At 31.3% G+C, this 24469-nt stretch overlaps 1 protein-coding gene across 2 annotated transcripts in view; it reads right to left on the reverse strand.

Moving 5' to 3' along the window:
• LOC143252943 (rap guanine nucleotide exchange factor 4-like) overlaps window positions 1-24469 on the reverse strand; it is a 124610-nt gene that overhangs the window by 60457 nt on the left and 39684 nt on the right. For both annotated transcript variants that reach the window (XM_076505843.1, XM_076505844.1), the window contains exons 3-8: window positions 23849-23991; window positions 22804-22892; window positions 17881-18027; window positions 16398-16449; window positions 14703-14815; window positions 12139-12376 (exon numbers count right to left, since the gene is read on the reverse strand). In XM_076505843.1, coding sequence (XP_076361958.1) covers window positions 12139-12376; window positions 14703-14815; window positions 16398-16449; window positions 17881-18027; window positions 22804-22892; window positions 23849-23991 — 782 coding nt within the window. The remainder of the gene's footprint in view (window positions 1-12138; window positions 12377-14702; window positions 14816-16397; window positions 16450-17880; window positions 18028-22803; window positions 22893-23848; window positions 23992-24469) is intronic.

Consider the following 24469-nt stretch of genomic DNA (forward strand, 5'->3'; position numbering starts at 1 on the left):
ACTTGTTTTGTGTTTTAAATATATATATATATATACTTCAATGAGTTTTCAATGAAAACAAGTTTTGTGTAAGTTCTTTCGTGAACTTCATATCTTAGAGAAATCAGTTTGGGCTGAAAATTTGATTTTTTTGTCTAAGTAAATTTATAACAAACATAAAGCAATGCTAATAATTCACATGTTGAAAATATATTTAGTTTATATTACCAATAAATTATAACAGTAAACAGAAAAGCGTTTCATTTTTTGTTTTTTTAGTATACTGTACGGAACAAAAACTAAAAACAAAAGAAATGAAAAGAAAGCAATTATGGCCCAAATTTATAAGTAAAAAAATATATGTAGTCAAAAAATGTAGTTCGTTGTTCTATATATATTATTATGTTTCGAGCCTGGAGTAAGTTACGTCTGAAAATATTTCTGTCATTACATCTCATAAACTGTCATCTAAGTTTTTATTCTTACTATTATGAAAAAAGCACTTGTAGAACAAACACCTTTCCCTAAGCGAAAAACAAAGTTTAAAGGACGATAAGTTTGGTAGGACAAAAACTACCGCTCATCAAATATGCTTCAAACTATTTAAAAGTGGCTCTTCAAAGACATTAAATAAAACAATATCTCAAGTTTGCCCATGCTGTTGTCCCACGCTGGCATAGCGGTAAGTCTCCGGATTTACAAAACTACAATGAGAGGGTTCGATTTCCCTTGATGGACTCAGCAGATAGCTAGATGTGACTTTGCTATACGAAAAACACACACATAACGTGATTTAAATTACAAAATGCATATAAAATTTATTGGTAGAAAGTTCCTAAAAAGAAGTTTGATACTCAGTCTCATTTTTTAACCATTAAAATATAAAATGTTGAAAACTGATAACTATACATTTAACCTGGAAACAAAGTAAATTAAAAACACAGCTTATTTCTTATACGAGCTGTTGCATGATAGCAATTTATAACCATTTTCTTAACCGTAAAAAGGATCAAATAGTAGTATGAGAACTGATTGTTACCAAAACAAAAATATTACCTACTTAGAATACAAAGAAAAATATTGTGGGATTTTTCAAATTTCATAAGAACAATAAGTTTTGATATCAAAAATGTTTTTTCGATAAAAATGGTAAATGAAACCTGATGAAGACTTTAGTGTCAACGTTTTTATAATATCAATGTATACGGTTCTTTTGATACATTAAATTTTCACCTCCCCCAGAACCCAAAATTGTTGTTTTCACTAACATCCAGAGTATAAACGGTAAAGTAAGTTTGAACTTTTATACAGTTCTCACCATAACTGCATTTTTAAAATTATTTTATGAAGCGGTAAATAATTGATAAAAAATGCTGCTGTGAAGAATTGTTAGTTTGTTTCTTTATTTAAAGTAAAGAACAAAGCTACCCAATGGGCTTTGTATGCTCGGCCCATAATAGGTATTGAAACCCGGTTTGTAGCGTTGTAAATTTGCAGATACGAGGGCTGTTCAAAAAAATACGCGGACTGTTTGAATTGCGCGGCTCCAGTTGGTTCCAGTGGAATCCGCTTGGTGTCGCTAGGTTCGCACAGATCAGCTGATTACGACGCCATTTCCCGATTGCAGATATCTTCATTTGTGTATTAGCTACGCGGTTTTAAGTGAAGTGCGATTTTTTCGTTTGGGGGATTTCAGAATGAATGACCTGAAGGAGCAACGACTTGCTGTGAAATTTTGTGTTAAACTTGGAAAATCTGCGACTGAAACTTTTGCTATGCTTAACACGGCTTACGATGATGTTGCTATGAAGCGTACGGCATGTTTTAAGTGGCATGAACGTTTTAAGGATGGTCGACAGTCCATTGAAGATGATGAGCGTCCTGGACGTCCTTCCACGTCAACTGACGACCCACACGTCGACAAAATCAACACCCTGGTGCGGGCAAATCGACGTCTGACTGTTAGGGAGCTTGCTGAAGAGTTTGGGATATCAGTTGGATCTTGTTACGAGATTTTGATCGAAAAATTGAAGATGCACCGCGTTGCTGCGAAATTTGTGCCTCAGAACTCGTGCGTTTTTGGCCAAACACTCGATCACTGTTCTTTCCCACCCCCCCCTACTCACCTGACCTTGCTCCTTGCGATGTTTTCTTGTTCCCCAAACTCAAAAGACCCTTGAAAGGAAGAAGATTTGAGACGATTCCCGAGATTAAGGCAAATGCGACGAAGGAGCTGGAGGACATTACAAAAGAAGCGTACCAGGACTGTTTCAACAAGTAAAAACACCTTTGGGATAAGTGTGTGCGTTGGGGAGGAGAGTACCTTGAAGGGGTCCCAGACCTGTAACTTCTAAATAAAGTACATTTTGTTTTATGACGTCAGTCCGCGTATTTTTTGAACAGCCCTTGTATACCACTTATCAAAAGAAAAATAAAGTGCTTTTCTGTTCAGGGAAAGCAAATATTATATATTTTCAGAAAACGGGAAATGCCTAGATTTATTTGACTGTATTTAGTTACACTATAGCAGACTACATACTACATGTCGGTTTGAAACAAATATTTAATTTCGTCGCCCATTTCGTAATCCCGGTGGAAGGAAGAAGAAAGGAAAAAAACTACCAAGCTAACTAGTTATTCAACGTGAAAGAAGGAAAACTGTATTAAACCAGAACCTGAACGATGTATCTACTGAAGAAGTATTTCGTTAACTAGATATTTATTTTTGTGTAGGTATACCTTAACCTGAAATAGAAAAGAACATGATGTATATATATATGGACGCATAGATTTGTTTTTATTGATAAATTTGGTAATTTTACTTGAATGTATTGTGTTTCTTTTGAAAAAATTAAATTGTTAAGATTTAATTAATTTATACACATTTTTAAAACAGCATTGGTAAATTTTATTTTAATCTTGATTAATTACGTTGTTAGAGTATTGTTCCTTTGCATTATTAAGCTGTATAATTTGATGCTCTGATAAAAAAATTTGGAAACAAAACATCGTACTCCCAAAAAATTATAAAAGTCACATGTTTATTTTATTTTTTATTTATTATATTAGGCCTAGCATGGCCAAGCGCGTAAAGCGTGCGACTCGTAATCCGAGGGTCGCGGGTTCGCGCCGGCGTCGCGCCAAACATGCTCACCCTCCCAACCGTGGGGGCGTTATAATGTGACGGTCAATCCCACTATTCGTTGGTAAAAGAGTAGCCCAAGAGTTCGCGGTGGGTGGTGATGACTAGCTGCCTTCCCTCTAGTCTTACACTGCTAAATTAGGGACGGCTAGCACAGATAGCCCTCGAGTAGCTTTATGCGAAATTCCAAAACAAGCAATTTATTATATTATTATTTTACTTTTAAATAAACATAATATAATCTACTCTCACTTTTTCATAGCAATAAATTAGTTAGAATAATAGAAGAATAAATGGTAACCACCTTAGTGTATTTTGGACATGTGTTCTCTAAAATAAAAATAGTGAAATGTTAGTTACACGCATAATAATAAATGGGAAATGATTGTAAATATTCTTGATGACGAGAAACCTACTTGAAATAAAAGTGTACCTCAGAACGGCTTTCATTGATAAGAAGAGAACAACGTTTCGACATTCCTAAATCTTCTTCAGATTTATAAGTAGGTAGAATGTTAGTCGAACGTGAAATGGTTAAGATAAAATAACATTATAGCTCAAATAAAATATGGTTTTAAAGTTTTTACCTGAAATGACATTAAAATTGTAAATTGGCGAAATTTATTATCATTGTCTATTAAAAAATAGGTTAACAAACTTGTTTTATATACATATTCTTATATAAATGTATATGTTAAATTGTAAATACGTATATAGACTTTAATTAATATTGATTCATACATTTAACTAACATGGGGAAACAACTGTCAGAAACCGTGAAGGAAAGTATACGTTGTAGAAAATAATTAATGGGGTTTATTTGTTAAATAACGGTAATTTATTCCTTATGCTTATTAGTCTGTTGTTTTCCAAAACGTATCATAATAGCTTAGCAAACAACAATAGCATTTTATATCAGCTTCGTGTTCTCTGGTTTGGTGCAGCCTGTTTTACGCTTGATATGATGTTGTTAGATTCAAATTCCAATGTACTACAATACTACAAGGGTATTAAAGCAGCACATAAAAAATCCCATTTATATATAGTACATAGGAACATGTGTTGAAACCTTATTCGTTTGAGAAATCCTTATCTCTATACAGGAAATTTTTGTTATGAAAGTTTAGTTGGAATAATTGATTATAGGCAGTCCACAAGTCATCTAAAACTGACCCTGATAAATGCTTCCTGGCACGCACCTGAGAAGTGGTGTTAAAGCCCATTTAGTGAGGAAGGAGGTAGTAATATCCTACCACATTATTTACCCCTGGTTATTTACGACAGGTTCGAATAATGTGTTTACGATATTTATGCCAGGTTGTAAGATCCTGCTGGCAGAAAGAGTTTTAATATTAGTGTTTGTAGCTGATACTGTTGTTAAGGGCTGCAGACAGGATATGGAAGAAAAGAAATAAAAAAAAACTTTTACCACACTGTTGATGAAGCTATGTAGGCTGTAAAATCAGAATAATTAATGATAATGGATGACTTTGTAACAAAAGTAAGTAAAAGTAGGAGTGGCATGCTAGCTGGATCATATAATCTTGGAGAACAGAACAAAGGAGGAGAAAGATTAGAATAGTTATGTAGAAAGAAATGCTCAGTGATAAGCAACATTTGGTTTAAGCATCACTTAAGCATTGGTACACCCGAATAAAAAGAAGTCCTATTTTTAATTCAACTCTTAATTTGTACTTCTTAGTATAATGTCCCATTACAAAAAAAAAAATTTAACTGCTCAGGAATTACTGTACAAGTTTAAATGAAATCATATTAATTTTTAAACCTGTCTATGCTAATATAAGAGGTGGTATGCATTTTGGTGATGGGTTTCATACTTGTGTTTTAAGAATGGATGGTAAACATGGTTGGCAGCTAAAATATTGTCAGAGAAAAAATACAGCAGAAGAAAGAAGGTTCTTACAACTTGTTTGCTTGTTCCATTTTTATTCTAGATATAATATAATCTGATAAAGGAGAACACATATGAAAAATATTACTTATTTCCAATCAATATCACAAAATGTAGATCAACTGCTAAATTTTGGCATATAATTTTTCAGTAGTTATATTTTCAAGAAGTGCATAAATACAGTTATAGTAGAAAATTTTTTTCAACATTTTAAATTTTAAAACAAACACTTCAGAAAGACTGATCCTTAGGTTCCTATACTATTATACAATGTAAAAAAGCACCAGTTCATGCCTATTCTATCGTGAGTAACCATTACAACACTTTATTAAAGTTCAAGAATAATTTCAAAGATCTTGGAAAAAGAAAGCTATATCCAACTAAGGTTTATATCCAACTAAGGAAGCATCTGTGTGTAGTAATTTAGCAGTGTAAGAGAATAGTCATCACCACCCACCGCCAAAAGTGGGATTGACCGTCACATTATAACGCCGCATTAGTGTAGTAACAAAGAGAATACCTGAAAAATATTTTCTCCTAGAAGGCCAAAATTGTGTGATTTGTGTTGTATGTGTTAATAATATCCCCTCTATTTTGTTTACATATAGATATGATTATTGTGGTGTTGATATAACATTTTATTGCATTATCTTTCTTTTATCAAATTCAGAATATATAATTCATATGCTAAGATTTATTTTAATACTGATTTAAATACTATTGTTCATAAAGAAAAGTAACTGAATAAATAGATTAAATTAATTAAATATATACACTGAAGAAGTGTACCTATTTTACAAGTACTGTTTATTTGTTTTTTTAGAATTAAGAACAAAGCTACACAATGGGTTATCTGTGCTTTGCTTACCGCGGGTATCGAAATCCGGTTTTTAGCGGTGTGAATCCGAAGACATATCGTTGTGCCACTGGGAGCTACAAATACTGACGAAAGAACAATGAAACATGTGAAATCGAAGATCCTAGTCAGATTCATTATTTTTGTAACGTGCTAATCATGATGAAAGTATATGGTTATATTTAATACCTGCAATGATAAAAGTGATATGTTTACTGTTCAATTTATGTTTAATCGAAGAAAAACATAGTTCAACGTATCAAGCTTTATAGATGGAACTGTCTGGGATATTGTAGAGAAAGACTACTTTATCCAACATTTATCAAAGAAAAATCCCATCTATGAACAAACAAAAGGTGTAAAATAATTGTAATAATAATGAAAAAGGTTCAAACAAAATATTTCAGTTTTTATTGCTTTGATAAAAGATATGGTATGCAAGAAAATACGTATCTTTTCTTTCACATTTTATAAATCCATCACGTTTACTTTAGAATTTATATCATTACAGAATATTCTTTACAATCAAAATAAACTATGTGTTCACTTTACTATAAATCTAACAATGAAGTACGGATTTTTATGTCATTAAACGTAACAGTCCGACAAACAATTACAACTATTCTTCACTTAATATAAATTTACAAAAAGCCGATACAGATGCATTCATGACATTTTCAATATTTGAGAGTAAATAGGAAATTATCTGTTTATAAGTTACAACTTTCTGTTTTCGATCTATAACTCACACATTTTGTCCTTTAAAACTACTATTGTTTACAAATATAATTTACCAAGATTCATATACAGGTTTAATTCATCAGAGTATAATTGTTTTGGGAAGTAGAGAAATAAGAGTATCTTCCATTTCAGAATTCAGGATATGTTCTTCAAATTTATCCCAAGGTAAATTCCTCTGACAAACTGACAGCTCGATAAAGTTTGATCTTTATGAATAATACAAAGTGAAACGTGTGGATTATAAAATAATAGATTGCCAACATATAAATTAACTTTGATACAAGTATGGTGCATTTCAATTAGTCTACAATACTTATATACTTTCTATTCACTTAGATTCTCCTACCGACCTTTGTTTATTAGTCATAAGACAGTAAATGACCTCAACTTGAGAATTAACTTGTTCTATTGTTATGCAGTATTTGAATGTAATGCAAACAAGAAGTAATATATTTCATCTGATATATAACAACATAGAATAGTGACTGTAACTGTTTAAACTAGATTATTCTCACACAAATATGCAAAATGTGTCTGAGAATGTGTTAAATACTGTGATGTTACATCACTCTATGATTGGAACAATAAGTATTGTGAATACGATGTGGACATATTCAATATGGTGATATGTTTACAAGTTCTCTAATCTCATGAGTAAAAAGCATGGACTACAAGAAAAGATATACCTATCCTTTTACATGGAATTTGTTTATGTGAAACATTCATATAAATTCACACAAACACATGCCAGAGATTAACGAATTGCTTAGATATAGGTTAATCGTTTATCTACAGACTGATATACAATGCCTATCATATAACATTATAACAGAGGTTTAGATTTTGCATCTTATATGCAAGTGAAATTGTTATATGATTTGCGAAAAAACTAGTAACATTCATTGTAGCAACAGAAATAGGATAAGTATGGTAATCAATCACACATATTATGGTTTTTGTGAAAAATATATTTGATGCTTAGTTAACTAGAATGTTCAAATGTTACAGTGTATATAGAGTGAAGTTTAAAAGATGCTAAAATAGAACTTTTAGTTTGTCTGTCAGTTTATCGAAATAAAAGCACTTCTTATTTTATCCTAAGGCGATATGTCACTTGGTTTTACGGGTCTTGCCAGGCTCAGACTAATTAAACAACAGGATTGAAAACGTAACCTGTCTGTATTAAACGTTTGTTGTTATTTTTTCCGAAAAGAAAATTTCTACAAAAACGAAATGGTAAGAATGTTGCTTTTAAAGTTTTTAGCCTATAAGCATAATATTTCAAACTAGCAAAAACCATACTTTCGAAAAAGATTTTAAAGAATATTTACAAATATTTAGTAACAATACACAGCTTTGTAAAATGTGTGTAACGCAATTAAATATAAGTGTAAAATATTAATCCAGAGGTTACAATGTAATTTTATACAATAATAATGGTTACACATAACTGTATACATAGATCGTTTAAACTTAAGCAAAACAAATCAATTTATAAAGTTAATCACTAAATTATTGTATAATATTTAGAGAAGTAAATAACCAGCTTTTTCCGGGTGAATAGATGTTGTACAGCACATTAATTATAGAAAAGAATAATTGTTTTACACATTAAACATGTGATTCAAATTAAATGTAAAAGTGAGATTAAACTTATAGACAATTGTATATTGGCTATGGAATAATAATGTAACTATTTAATTCATTCAATACTTAAAACGATACATATAGATGTGTTAGAAGCTATCACTAGTACGCAAAATGCATTAGTAAACACTCTTCACCTATACAAACAACCATCTATCTTTGTAAAATACATGTAATACAGTTACATATATAAATGAAAACTGTAAACATAAGTTGAAACAAATTTAAATCTGTATGCAATCCTACGAAAGTAAGAAGCGCTATCCACCTACAGTAACAACATCTGCCTTTGTAAAATGTGTGTAATGCAAATAAATATATAAGTGAAACCTATAAAGTTGGCGATAATATAAGTTTATTTTGAAATTAAGACCAAAGTTACCCATTGGGCTATCTATGGTCTGCCAATCACATTTACTGAAACCCGGTTTATAGCGTTATAAGTCTGCATACATATCACTATACCACTGGGAGGCCAACAATGATAATATCTAGGAATTAAAATAGCAGATTTAATCAAAGTTTTGCTTATAAGGCGAAATTGTAATTATGTTTACAACTTTTTAGTTCTGACAATTTTTGTTCATATTAGATAAAATATTAACTTTAAGACTTTGTTAGTGAAACAAAAATTATAAAGTTCATTAAATGTTGAGACACGTTGACCTACATCACCTTTTGACAGTTCGCTTGTGAACTCTCTACACTGGTGATCTCATCATCCTGCCACCTGCTCTGTCAACCCATACTCTGAGGACATTTCGTGAAACTTATGATTTCACCTCTGGTACAATTTTATTGAAATATGACTTAAACATTTCTAATTTTTAGTAAATGGCACTATATAATTATCTCTAACCCATCTCCCTCAGGTAGCCAATCAACAATTACATCCACAGTGAAAGGATAACTATTCTCATTGCTATTATAATTTACCATCAAAAAACACAATTCGTCTTCAGCGGTATTTCATTTTTTACGACCAAGTAGATTGTATCAGTATTGTTTACTACTAGTCTTATTGTAACTAAAATTTTCATTATTATTTCAAAGAAAGGTGATTTGATTAGTGTTGCTGAATGGATGGCAACTTTCCGAAAGTCTGCCTACCATTCAAATAAGTTTCATCATAAATGCTCTGCCTTAACAATTTATAAAATAATTTAGTGTTATTTGTTATTAAATCTACTGCAACATCACATAAATGTTGATCACACTTCAACAAAATACAGATATAAAAATTATTTAACTCGCCAGCAACTTTGAATTTATTTTACTATTAACCATGAAGAACATACAAATTACGTTTTTAAACTTCGTGAATTTCAATAGTGACAAAGACTTTAAATTCGAGGTTTGTCTTGAGCTAATTATATTTTGTACTGATATGTCATCAATGGTTCACCAGAAAGTTTTGTACATAATCTGGTTACTACATTAAATATCACACCTTACAGGTGAGCTACTCACACACTTCTTCTGTGTTATAGATTGTTTTAACTAATACCACTTTCTTACGACAGTAATAAAGTCGCACTTCAATTTTCATTTTTATCCATTTACTTTATTTAGATAATACTTATTTCGACCAAATATTGAATCATACTAATGTAAACATAAAATATTGCTGTTTATTACTATAATCAAGAACCCCTTTGATTTAGAACGAGGTTTTGTTTTTACTAGCAGCATATCACTCTTTTCCTTCACCTCTCTTAGTTTATTTCTAACATTGCTTGGTTCTTTTATTTAATTTAACTCCTGTCTTTTATATTTATTTCTTTAACCCATCTAATCAACTCTCTTTCTTTACAACCTATCACACCCGTTCTCCGTAATTAGAATTATAACGTTTCATAATCATAAAGTTTTTATAATATTCACAGTAGTGAACAAGAAAAGTGAATCGTCACTCTAGTTCTTTTCTAATGACTTAGAATGCTATAATTGCCTAATCTCTTTTGGTCCGAACAAACACTGCTCATTTTCTCACCTTTTTATTGACGTTATTGTCTATATGTATGGAGTAGTTATTGAGTAAATACCTGAGTAGTAACAGAGAAGGTAGTTTATCATTAGACAAATATGTATGAGTTGTTATTCTGGTTGTATAAGTGGTTTTGAGTATATGTTTGTTAGAATACACATACACACTTATTTTGCATAAAAGGGTGTGTTTTTGGTATAATTCTTTTCGAAAGAAATCGATGTTTTGTTCACACAGTTTCTCCGTATTTGGTATAGTCATGCCTCATCATGAGCCAAACGTTACAAGGCTTCAAGTTATTCGACTAAACAGAAATGGTATAAAGCAGATAGACATTGCCAGAATAGTAAGCTGCCCCCAATGTACTGTATTCAGAATCCTCAAAACTCATCGGATTACAGGAAGCACTGATAAACTACTGCCCTAGATGGTCGTGTCTTGATCTAGATCGAAAAAGCCTTGCAATATCTTTTGGCAGAAATGTCACGAACACATTTATTCCAGGATTTCCAGAGAAACAATGAACAGGAGACAAACGAAACTAGGTTATTTTGAAAGACGGGCTATCTCTAAAATGATATTAAGCAGGATTCACTCTTCTCACCGTGTTACTTTGGCAAGAGAGCATGCCAACTTACAATCAGGGCATTAACAACATGGCATCTTTCCAAATGATTCCTGTTTCCTGGTGATATGATTTGTGTTCGTCGTTTGCCTGGATAACAGATGATGAGAGACTATCTTTCCTGCAGGGAACACACAGGAGGTGGTGCAGTACATGTTTGAGCAGCTACTTATCATGGTGGAAACTGCTCTCATATTTTCCAAAGTATGTGTTAATGGTCTTTCTTGCAGGTATTACATAAAGACGAAATCGCTTTCATGTGCTAGTGCAAGGTTGAAATAACTCTGTATCATGCACGTATCCTACAGAACATTACAACATATCCATAGCCAGCAAAGTCTCCACATTGTAATCACATTGATAACGTTTGGACAGAACTGAGCCGCAAAATTGGTGACCACGACCCTAAACCAGATATCGCAGCTGAAGTATAGCGTCATCTAGTGACAAGTTGAGAAGAAATCAGTGCACCAATATCCACATCAACAACATACCAGATCGTCTTGCGTAGATTATTAGATTAGGAGGAAGACCAACCAAGTACTAAATGTTTAATATAAACTTATATAAGGTTCCTGACGTTACTTGTAATAATTTGATGTTATAGTTTGTCAGTGTATAAATTTTGGTACGATTTTGTTGTGATCGAAAAAAATGATAAATTACACACCTATTTACAGATGTCTAATAGAATTGTTTGCTGTTCTAGTAAACCGTTCATGATGTCCATAAAAAATATCTCATTATACAAATTACACCTACAGATGTTTAATATAACATTCATTTCTCAGTTTGATAATACTCAATGTATTCGAATCCTATCTTAATAATAGACTTTATTTGTAACAAAATATGCAAACACTTTAGCCAAGACTGTATCTGAGTTTTCCATATGCTTTAAGTTTTATGTTTGTGTAAACTTGAAGCAAAATACTAGTCATATATCAAGTAAACAATGAAAAGCACTAGACATACACAATATTTCAGTCTCAAGTGGGTAATAAGATTACCTTAATTTTATACTGTTGTTTTTAAATGACTTTTATATTAACAGCCTGGAAACCAGCTAAAAAGCTTTTGAATCGAAGTGGCATGTGCTGCAATGTTTAAGAAAAACACTTGACCATCTTACAATTTATTTCATGTTTGAAAACAAAGACATCTGGGTTACTATTACAAGCTCATTAAAAAAAAACCGCTTATTGGTCTTAAGTAGAATAAACTATATTGTTTGAGTTGATAATCTTACCATGAAAGATTACTCCTTCTTCTAATAATGCTTGCCACATACCAGAAGCCTGGGATCGAGAATGAATATGAAAAAAATGGCCACTTTGTTGAATTATCCAATCCACCATTTCTGTCCCAACAAGACAGCGTCGAAAGGTTCGCAAGTGAAACTTTCTATCTCTGATCATGTGCGGAACTTGAAAAAGGATGGTTGTACGTAGCACCCAGCCAGCACGTGCAAATTGAGCAGAAGGTTTCTGAAAAATAATAAAAAACATAACTAGAGATTGAACAACAAGGAAAATTAACTTTAAAGTTGCTTAGTTTTCAAAATAAAAGAACAAGGAAATGACGAAAGAAATTTTATTTAATAATATATATTTGTTTGTGTAAATAATTCATAGTAGTTTTAAAACACTTACAAAATGGTATTTGTAAGTGCGCATACACATATATAAATATATATATACACATCCTTTGTTACAACAGTTATCGTTATGGCTTGTGACTGGTATTATCTGGACCATTTCTTCTCACTAATGCAAGAAATTTTTTAGTTTTACAGACCTCTTTCACCCCGTTATTTGGAAGTAATAATGTCAGTTTGTTTCATTAGGTATGTTTGAATTAGTATCATAACTTGGTGGCCTAAGAAAGAAGCTAAGATACTTTACAGTAGAAAATTAGGTAAGATATGTATTCAACAAGATATTTGGAATTTTGTATTTTGTTGTTTTTGAGGATGGATGAAATAAGATAAAGTCCGCTAATCTTAACAAAGTACAACACCACAAAAAGATAAGAAAAAGATTATTGTTGTAAAACGTTAAATTATTAAAAAATGAGTACTTCTGATGAATTTACTTTACACAACACCAGATCAGTAACCTCAGTTTAACTTCGAATTGCTTGTAAGCAGCGTGATAAAATTAGACATCAAAGAAACAAATATGGAGAAACATGTGACCAAATAATCTGAGAGAACATTTCTCACTGTCCTTGTGCTCCTCCTTTAACACCGCATGATCTTAGCTTAAATGTTATTTGCTTGTGACCAGTTATGACGTAACCTACATTACAACATATGCTAGTTTAATAAAATATTTTTATAAAAATTATGTTGTGCAATAATTAATAACGATATCGTAAGATATGGACAACAAAGCAATCTCTATGTTTGCATGAATGAAATAGTTATTCTGAATTTAAATCGATTGAAGTGTTAGTCAACTGAGAAATTAAAACAACATATTGAATACCTTCTTAATTTAGTGGTTAGTGCTTTCAATGGTTTTGATGTTTTACTGTTTGCGTGTATGTTTCCTTATAACAAAGCCACATCGGGCTATGTGCTGAGTCCACCGAGGGAAATCTAACCCCTTATTTTAGCGTTATAAATCCGTAGACTTACTGCTGTGCTAGGAAGTTGTCAAGAGTGTGATTGCATAGCTGTATCTTAAACAGGCAGGAACAGTTACAAAACCGTAAAGTGACCAAAAAACACAACTTTAAATTTCTTTTACACAGTTGATAAATCACTAATATTTTTCAATAAACACACCCGCACAGATAATACTTCCCATTCACAGCAGTCATCAATATTAATGCTATCGCAAGAGGAACAGGGTTTGGAATTTGTAGTTCATGTGGCACTAACTCTTTAATGAATGAACCCACTCGTTGTTTCATAAACAACGAAGAAGCAGTCATCACTATTTCAATCATTAAGCCATATGAACTAATACAGACATTCATAAAAGAAGTTGTTAATTTAACTGTTCTAAAAAAATCAAAGGTACAAAGTGTTATTCTATGGTAGTGGACTACACCCCTTATGTAACTCATAAAAAGAAATTAGAAAACCATTGAGAAAATTTAATTTCCGTCACTACTGTTCAGGCGACCACAGATTGTTCTATCAAGGTGCGACAGATGGGTTTCAATTAGATTAAATTTATGTTAGTTTTCTTAGAAAAGAAACTGTAACGGTACAAGTATGGAAACATGTCTTGTTTTATTGGTATCTTCGGTGTAGTGAAGACACTGTGATATTGGAAATCGTAATGTACTGGTTCCTTAAAGGGAAGGATAAGATTCCATTCATATTTAAACATTGCAATTGTAAATAGTAAATCCAACCGACATGTAGAATATACAGCTTAGGTTTACCTGCCGTTAAATTTACACTAATACAAGTGTAAGACATAGCTATAAAGCAGATCTTGAAGAAGAAGTTTTGAAATATGATTCATGATTATGCGAAGTGGTTTACTTATTTAATGCATAATATTCGTTAATAATTATAAACATTCTATTCAACTGTAATTATTTTTGAACGAATTACCAAACCTGGTACGTATGCTGAATTCATCAGTCAGGAACGATTTTATCACATAATATAATACAGATTAATTCCCAAAGATCCTCGTTTTCGTTATTATTCCTTAAGCAAAACAAAGGTTTATCCATCCCACGTTATTCTAGTGGAGAACAGTTGAAGTTAAAACACTACATATAAATAATTTAATTTGTAAACTGAGAAAAAAAATTACAAATTTCAAAACAATCATAGTGATTTCAAACCTGGGTAATAAGAAGTTTTGGATCTGGAGACCAAACTTCGGGTCTCTTGCTAACTGGAGGAAGGGTTTGAAATGCTCCATTACCTGATTTTCTTTCGTCACGTTTCATAGGATCTGGAGTGAGATGATGTAAACAGTTAAAGTAATAATAATAATAAAAGACATCTAATTACGCCCCAAGAAACAGATGTGCGCGTGAGATTAAATAAAAGTTTTAAAAATATTGTATAACATACAGTCAGCTGTAAAAGTAGGTTGTACAATGAACAGGCGCATATTACATAATAAGAATATGAAATGAGTTAAAAAATTTACACACTAAAAACCCTGTTTTACACTGAGAATATATAAACAAGAATCATTAAATTTATACAACACTTAGATATATGATATTCAGGATAAAATAAAATACATAAATTGTAACATAAGGAATAATTTTAAACAGGATTATTGAAAATGATATCACACTATATAAATTAAATCTTACTGTTAATACATTATTTAGCGATGAATGGATTCGTATGGATTATTTTGTAAAACAAAAAATAAGAAATCGATACAAACTCCGGTCCAATTAATGGTAACGAATGTATATTATTTCTGTAAACTATATTTTAACAAACCTGATAAACCTACGTTTACAACAGAACAGTAGATGTTAATACAACAGTTTCAATTACTTGTTGATTTTATATTATACGTACTACACCATCGTGTATCTCCAGTACTTTTTGAATCACAAACTCAGTATTCACGAAACTTAATTCACAGATTAACTGACAAACTCCCTAACTCAATAATCAATCCACCATTGGAACAGATTCGCTGTTCAATCATTGTAGTCGGTGGGATAATGGTAAGTGTACGGATTTACAACGCTAAATTAATGGGTTCGATTCCGCTCGATGGACGCAACAGATAGCCCGACGTGGTTTTGTTATTAAAACATACACACCCGCAATAGTCTCCCTTAACTGAAAACAATGCCTAAGTTTTAAAATATATACTATTCGTTATGACAGGCATTCATGACGTCTCATAAAACTCCCTTCAACAACAGCATACAAACATCTAAAAAGGCCTTCAATAAGTTACAGAGGCATATGCATAGGAAACGGAAGGATATAATGAACTATATATTGTATTTTATGTTAAAACAAATAATCTAAATAATCACATGCTCGCCCTTTCAGTCGTGGGGACGTTATAATGTATGGTGAATCCCACTATTCGTTGGTAAAAGAGTAGCCCAAGAGTTAGCGGTGGGTTGTGATGATGCCTTCCCTCTAGTCTTATACTGATAAATTAGGGGCGGCTAGCGCAGATGGCCCATCGTGTAGCTTTGCGCGAAATTAAAAAAAAACAAACAAACAAACAATACCTACGATAATTGTAGGAAATATTCTTACAAACAGAATGTATAATTAGATTCATAAAAATATTCATTATAACAGCGTTTTTGCATGTTTCATGTTTCACCAATGTACATTAAAATGTAGTAAACAACAAGTATAGTTTAAATCTTTACTAATAAATATTATTAAATATAATTACTATTTACAAAATTATGTCTTCAAATGGATCATTTGCTGACATTAAATTTACACATCGTCGAAAATTAACCTTAAATTAGTAAATTCACTCGCTAAATATTGGTGGTAATAAATCAAAAGTAAACTAGAAATAACTAACTCACCTTTCAGACACCACAAAGGAGATGTAATATTTTCCAACAATTGCTGGTTTCGCTGAACAACAACAAAACACGAAATGTCGTATTGAGAAAAAAACAGGAAAATGAATACTTTCTATATGCTTCAAGCAAAATTACTCTGCATCTTTCACTCAATCTTCTCTTCTATAACTCATATACATCCATTTCATCCGTTAATTGAATGAACTGTTGCTAAAAATAATTAGTTTATTACTGAAATTTTAACTTGAATTCGTGTGTATGCTTTTAAGCATTAGGTAACAAGTCAACTTTTAATTAAGACATAAATAGTATAAAGAGCGCCTTGTATATTATGCAGTGAATAAGAGTGTGGAATACATACTTAGCACTTGGGAAAAGAAAGCAGTATCCTCTTGCCAATGTTATACCTCAAAGAAATCTGATGAAATTCGCTTACTCCATCTTTAATATTACCAAAAATCCATGTAACCCTCTAACTGCAGCTTTTGGACTATAATGGAAAGTTTGGGATGAGATCGACGTCGTGTGTACACTTTCTTACAGTAATTACCCGATGTAATTACTTCCTTCTTAATCACGAGATATCCCAACACTGATGTTTGTTTATGAGAGGTTATGTAGCTGAAAAGGTGCACACCATAAGTCCGGTTCATAAACAGAACTTACAAATTAGTTATGTCTAATAGAAAAAAATTGAAAATAAAACATTTTTGTTGATTTTGTTTGCGTATTCTCATAAACATACTTTAAATTTTATCGGGAAGCCTTTCGAAATACATTGCTTAATTGACTCATATTAAATGTTTCAAAAAATGGAAACACATTTTTCAGTGTAGTCTAAGAAAGACTTAAAACAATATTTATCATATTTCAGTGTTAGATGGCGTAAGTTTACTTAGATGTACAGTGATGTATTAAATTATTTATTGACAACAGTTTCTTTCTGTGGCATGATGTAACGAGTGAAATTGAATTCACAGCACTGTGCAAATCATGTTCTTCAAAATAAAGAATATATATATATTATATGCATTTTTTCTCATTGAGATGAGTGTGTTAAAACTCTTTTACTCTATATTTGAATTTCATTTGTTTTCTTCTTAGTATAAATGTATCTTCCTTTTACGATAAAATACATAAATGTATGAAAAATTAACTGAATTTAAAATTAGCAAACATCTTGAATTTTACTTTATTAACACAAACGTAACCAACTGGAAAAAGTAGCTAATGATTTAGTTAAAGTAACTTATAAATATATATTGGTTTTGCATATAATATTCATAAACTGTACAAATTTTTCAACTTTATCCTCTCAGTTTTGTTCAACAAAATACTAACATTAAATTAATTTACGACAATGTTGACTCTAAAAAACACTATTTTTTTAAAAAATTAAAGTTATTATTAAAGTTTTCTTTACAAAAAATGTGAATTGTAGTACTTTTCTTCTAAAATAAATTCATATTTCCAACCAATTTACCTCCCATAACTGTAGGAAGTCCTTTTGTTCTATGCGTAGTAATTCACAACGCTCATTCGTTACCACAGTAGCTCTATGTGGTCTGTTGTCAAGAATATCCTCGCCAAAAGCAGTTCCGACACCCAGGGTACAAAATGTAACAGAGTCCTGTAACATATTTTGAAATATCATTAAAATTTACTTCTCATTCTTAATATTTTTTCATCATTTAAAAAAACAAAAACAAAAAACATTTACCTCATCTCGGGAATTAATTATGTACCGAAAATAATCCCCAAAATGCTATACATTTATTTAATTGATATGCGAATATCACATACTACCTCTTCCTGTAACTATTATTCTAATATAAAAAGTAGTTAAGAACCAGAAAATCGGCCTGTGATTGCCCCTAGAATATGACCTTAGATGCTAATTTAGTTTGTTTCTGTTACGACCTAGGTTATCCTCATATTGGTGCTTTATATTTAGCTAGTGTGTGACAACTATGTTATTGTAAGATCGGCACCTCCTGATGCAAATTTATGTCAGCAGTTTGAAATGGTACATGTAATTGATATTCAAGATTTATATAACAATTATTATTTCTATGAAAGATTAAACTGCGTTGTAAATTAATAAAATTTAGATAGTTTATCATTCAAATAAGTCTGTATATGTGCGTAATACGAACTTAAAAATTGCCATCGCAAATGTAGCTTTAAATTTTATACCTAGATATGTGTTTAAATTTCAGATAGTAGCATAAACATGCAATGAACTAAATAATTAAGGTTTTCACAAAAAGTGGCTTTAAATTTCTAATAACAATTTTATGAATTGACAATAACTGTTGTTATAAATTAATCTTTGACAATGTCATGCTTAAGTGGTAAATATACATTCTGTTGTTTTAAAAATAAAATATAGGCGACCACAAGTTCTGAAGTTGATAACTTTTAGATTTTAGGTAAAATATTTTAAATATTTAAGGGTGTGATTGCTTTCTAAAATATAATAATTTTGCGCTTATGTATTTTTTCCGCATAAAATAAAGTGCTTTTCCGTACAAATGAACACTTTCTTTTATAAAGATATTAATAAGATATCAAAACGTCGAATGCTTGTTTCTTCGTTTGTTTGAAATTTCGCACAAAGCTACTCGAGGGCTATCTGCGCTAGCCGTTCCTAATTTAGCACTGTAAAGGGAAGGCAGCTAGTCATTACCACCCACCGGAAATTCTTGGGCTACTCTTTTACTAACTAATAGTGGGATTGGCCGTACCATTATAATGCCCCACCGGCTGAAAGGGCGAGCATGTTTGATGCAACAGGGATTCGAACCCGCGACCCTGGGATTACGAGTCGAACGCCTTAACACGCTTGGCCATGCCGGGCCACGTCGAATGCAATACATTAATTTTAGATTGCTACCTTATGATTTAGGGGGTGGATTGATCCTGTGTTAGAACTCTGGACTTTGGAACTCAGAGTCGGGTTCGAATCCGCGCGATACCACAAAACATTTCCCGTACTGTAAGCTGCGTGTGCATTATAAGAGTGAATATCAACCTCTTAATGAGGATGACTGATGGTAGGGTACAACTAATCGGCTGTTTTCCCTCTGATCAGTAGTTAGAACTTGTAAATAGCTTTAGTAGCTTTACATGAAAACAAGTATCATCATGGTAATAGCATTAGCAGTTTCGTATTTACAGAATTTTATCAGCAACATCAACAGTTTAGGTAGATCAGTTGACGCACAGTTTTCATTTCATGATACTCAATTCATATACAAAACAAATAAAGAAAAATCACAAAATCTTCTTTTGAGTTGAAAAATGTTACACGAAGCAATTTGACTTAAGTGACAGAAATTACAAGCCCACTGAAGAATACTCTAAACATGTTTTTGTAATGAAACTTTTAAAATCCATACTATTTATTCCTTACTTTCTTCTAAAAACAAACGTGTCTTGCTTTATTTTATGTAGTCGCCATTTTAAACAGCTTCTGCAACTCAAGATGCAGTGTGTCCTTTTTCGTTACCGAGTTGAAATTACCTTAACTGATTATGACACAGTAGAAAAGCATAATTATTACATTCTTTATTATTTCATCCTCAGCTTCAGAGGACGTAAAACATATATACTGCCCTAAACGTAAGAGCGCTTGGCATCAATAAACCATTTTAGATCCTGAGAGCTTAAAGGATATAATTCGCTCTTTAGAAGATACAAGTGGACATTATAGATAAAAATAAAATATTTTATTCTTCAAAGCTTTCACGATACACAAACCTTTGAAAAAGAAAAATTTAAATCCACCTTTTATATTCAGAAAGTTTTCTATTCATTCTAAAAGTTCTGTAGAACGCCAGTTTCCACTGTGCCAATAGATGGTATATCTTTCCATAAGCTAATCACTTTGTTAGAAAAAAAACTGTCATTTTCAAATCTTAAACGTGCATCACCTCTTCCTATTGTATTCAAGATAAATCACAAAGATAAATCCTAATATTTTGAAGATATTCCTACGAAACCACCATTTGACTTTGATTGTTCATACACAACAAACATTTGTTCAAACATATTCCGTAAATTACTCAGACTTGATAATATGAAAAGTTATTAATCGTATAAAAGAATTTACTTGCATAAATATCCAGTTACATAATCGAATCACTCAACAAAAATAAAACGCAAAAGAAAAACTAAAATATGCATATGTTGACTTATTTATAGGCAGAAGTATGTATATTGAATTTGTGTGTTCTTTTCTGTCCGAAAGTTATTTCTTCTAGTGTTTATCACTAGATGGGAAAAAAACAACTTTAAAGTGGAATTATCATAAACTTATCTTAGCTTTGAAATTTTCACAGAAAAGAAGGTATGTCCTGAGATTAATAAGTGATTGGCTAGCATAATTTCAGATCGACAAGTGCGATAAAGTAAAATTAATTAGATATCACTGGGAACAACAATTACCATTCACTATAACAAAAATGGTTTCACTGCATAAATTCCACTTATAATATTTTCTGATAATTGTACTATAAATCTTGAAAGAAGTGAGTGAGTTACTTCAAGTCCATCTGCGATTACATTATACTGAAAATAATAACGAAATATATCAAACATAGATTCAGTTAAGTATATTGCAATATAAATCATAGCTTCAGCAATCAATAATTTCCAAAGTATTCATTGAATTCTAATCTATGCAATGAAGCAATAAATAAGCTTACAACTCCCAACCAGTATTTAACCAAGACAGAGTTTGATATGCTGAAAGAGACAGATAGTCATTCTTAATAGGGCGTCAAGGTAGTTTATAATGTAATAAAGCAGGCTAATTTGAAAAAGAAAATCAACGAAAAAAACGCTTGCGACTTCAGCTTTCTTCTGTTTTATCAGTAAATGTGTTAATACTTATATCAGAAGTCCTGAGATACATTTTTACTTCAAGCGGGTTTCTCGTCATCACGAATAACGTTACCTAGGGTAAAAGTAATTTTCGAACATTCTTAAATTGGTCTTTAGGACTTGATTAGCACTGAAAACAAGCCTTATATGGGTAAATTATTTTGCTTATCAAAATCCTTACACAAAAGATACCAACTAATTTTAAATAAACATTTCTCTATAAGAATTAAACCAATAAGTCCAAAAGTTGTATTATTCAAAAGCCTTAATACTAAATTATCGTTGAAACGCAATTTTGGTGCTTCTTTTGTCGTTTCCTAAACATTGCGATGGCCAAAACAGCTACTAATGTGTATGTGTGTTTTCTTATAGCAAAGCCACTTCGGGCCATCTGTTTCCTTCCACCGAAGGGAATCGAGACCCTGATTTTAGCGTTCTAAATTCGAAGACTTACAGTTGTCTCAGCAGGGGACCCGCAACCACTAATTATTCTACGATTGTTTCCCAATTTTGTGGTTGAAAAATACGTTACAATTTGGCACAGTATATCTTCTGAAAAAACAGGAAATATGTGTAGATATGTGATTTACTTCATAACAAATATAAATAACAGTTACGTCAGCTTAACGGTATATTTAATTTTAATCGAATATTGTGTTGTAATATTAGCTCTCTCAGTACAAACTGAATTTTTAAGAATATTCAATATTCTAAGTTTTTCCTAATATCATATATCATTACTTAACAAGAAGAGCACGAGTTTCACAATTTTTATACATTTAAAATCTGGAATAAATATCTGTAAGCTGGTGTAACGTATGATGATGAAACGAAAGACAAAAACAAGAATATTTATTACAGTTACGCCTTTCTATCTAATTGTCTATCCGTATATTGTTCGTATTTTTCATTGGAAATAGTTAGTTCATCTGATGTTTGTGTTTAAAATGTACGTGCAAAACCCACGTAGCCATGCAGGAAGAAATCTAATAATTAAAGCGTAATGTGGGTACAGTTGTTACGTCACGTGACTTAATAGCCAATCGATTACTCTTCAGTCAGTTCAGTTCTTGCACAATTAAAATATGTAGAAGGTACTTTTATCACATGTACTCTAAATAAATAGATAGAAATTAATACCTGCAATATCCGTATAACTCTGTAATGCATATAGAGACATCAGGCAACACAGAATTGTACGCAAATGAAAAATATGATAACAAAGACAAAATTATTTTTGTTGTTTACTTCGGATTTTCACGCACAGTTATACAAGGGCTATTTAAGCTAGTCCTAACTTTAAAATGATAGATAAGAAGAAATTCAGCTACTCAAAAGCATTCACCACGAGCTCTTGGGTGACGAAATAGTATAAAAATATATTTTTACTAATGTAAACAGTAAATCTACTCCAATATCAGCGAATAATTTATATTAATCGTACAAAGTTTAACGTTTTTCATTACAAACTTTTTATCATTTAAGGCGATTCTGTAGCCTTACTCTACAGGATACCTACCTGTCCATTTCCCGTCTGAGAAGTTTGCACGTCTAAACAACCCGCTAGCACAGTATACCAGTTAGCACCTCTGTCGCCTTGTCGAAACACTAGAAAAAGCAAGTGGTACATTAACTTGAAAGTACATATAAGAAAATAAAAGTTCAAAGTTAGTTATTTGTTAAATTCATTAAACATTTACATTTCATTAAAAAAAACATTTTTCCGTAATAATTATAGAACACATCAGTACCATGAATATTAACTGAAGACAGTTATATACATATACACTTCAGAAACAGGAGTAAAGGAATCAGTCTTACAAAATACTTTTAATAAAAATAGAAACAAATATTTTCGCGGTTTTTTTTTCAGTAATAAGATACTCGGTGTAGTGAAACTGCACAAAAAGATCAGCATTAACAGATCAGTTTCAGTCTAAATCAGGCTTAATTCATACAAATAATATTCTCAATAAGCTTATAGTTAGAATTAATTAAACCTAAGTAAATTATATTGAGATTCCCGACATCATTTCACTCATATAAAATTTTACTAGAATGTTAATGATGTTTCATGACACAAAACGACATTTAAACTAACTGAAGAAGGTTTTATCAAATGGTCTTTCTTCTGCTTAAGGCTTTTTCAAAAATATAGTTTCATACGGCTAAATAAAGAATTCTAATAAAAGCTAAAATAATAAAAATAACCTATAAACACCATATCTTTCAACGTAAGAGAATGTGCCTTTGTGTGTTTTTTATATCAAAACCACATCAGGCTATCTGCTGAGCCAACCAAGGATAATCCAACCCCTGATTTTAGCGTTATAAATCCGTAGACTTACCATCGTACTAGCAGGGGAACCTTTAAGTAAGTAATGGTAACTGCGTATTGTATCAGTTTGTCAGCAGTCTCGTAATAGTAACTGTGAAGACAACTCAATAAATCTACGAAGAATACGATATTTACAAAGTTTAACTTTCTGATATTTATTTTTTCTTATAAATCACATTAGCTCTACATTTCATTAAAAATATAAGTATAAAATATATATTCTTACGTGTTATTCCTTTGTCCAGATCTTCGTAATAGCCGTAATAACACATCTGTTGCAGTAAACTAGACTGAACATGTTCAAACGCTTTTATCTCTCTGAGTCTGTTATATATTAACCTTATATCTTCCTCCGTACGATCTATAGGTCTGAACAAAATTCGATCGTTATTTTAAGTATAAATCGTTTACACTCTTAATATTTTAGATTGGTATTCTGATTTTAGGTCAATAATATTTTAAAGTTATTCAACCCAGAAGGTAAACTATAACAAAAGAAAAACACGAAAGGAATGAGTGCCCTTTTGGTTTCCTGAAAATTCCAAGATTAAAGTGTATTGGTTTATTAAAAGATATAACCCAAGCACATTTTCATTTCACGAGTAATGTTTTTCTTGAGCTTAATTTAGTCCAATAATCGATAAAGTAGTAAACTGAAAATGTTGAACATGATATATTTATCTGAAATTATTGCTTTATTGAATCATCAGTTATTCATTATGTAACAATAAAGTAATTTTTGTTTGTTTTAACATGATTATATTTAAAAAGAAATAAGACTTCTTCTGCAAATAAATTATATATTTCTTAGATTAGTAGTTTACGACAACTGTGTGGCTCAAACAAA

Source organism: Tachypleus tridentatus, chromosome 6 (genome assembly GCF_004210375.1).
Source record: "Tachypleus tridentatus isolate NWPU-2018 chromosome 6, ASM421037v1, whole genome shotgun sequence".
Lineage (NCBI taxonomy): Eukaryota > Metazoa > Arthropoda > Merostomata > Xiphosura > Limulidae > Tachypleus > Tachypleus tridentatus.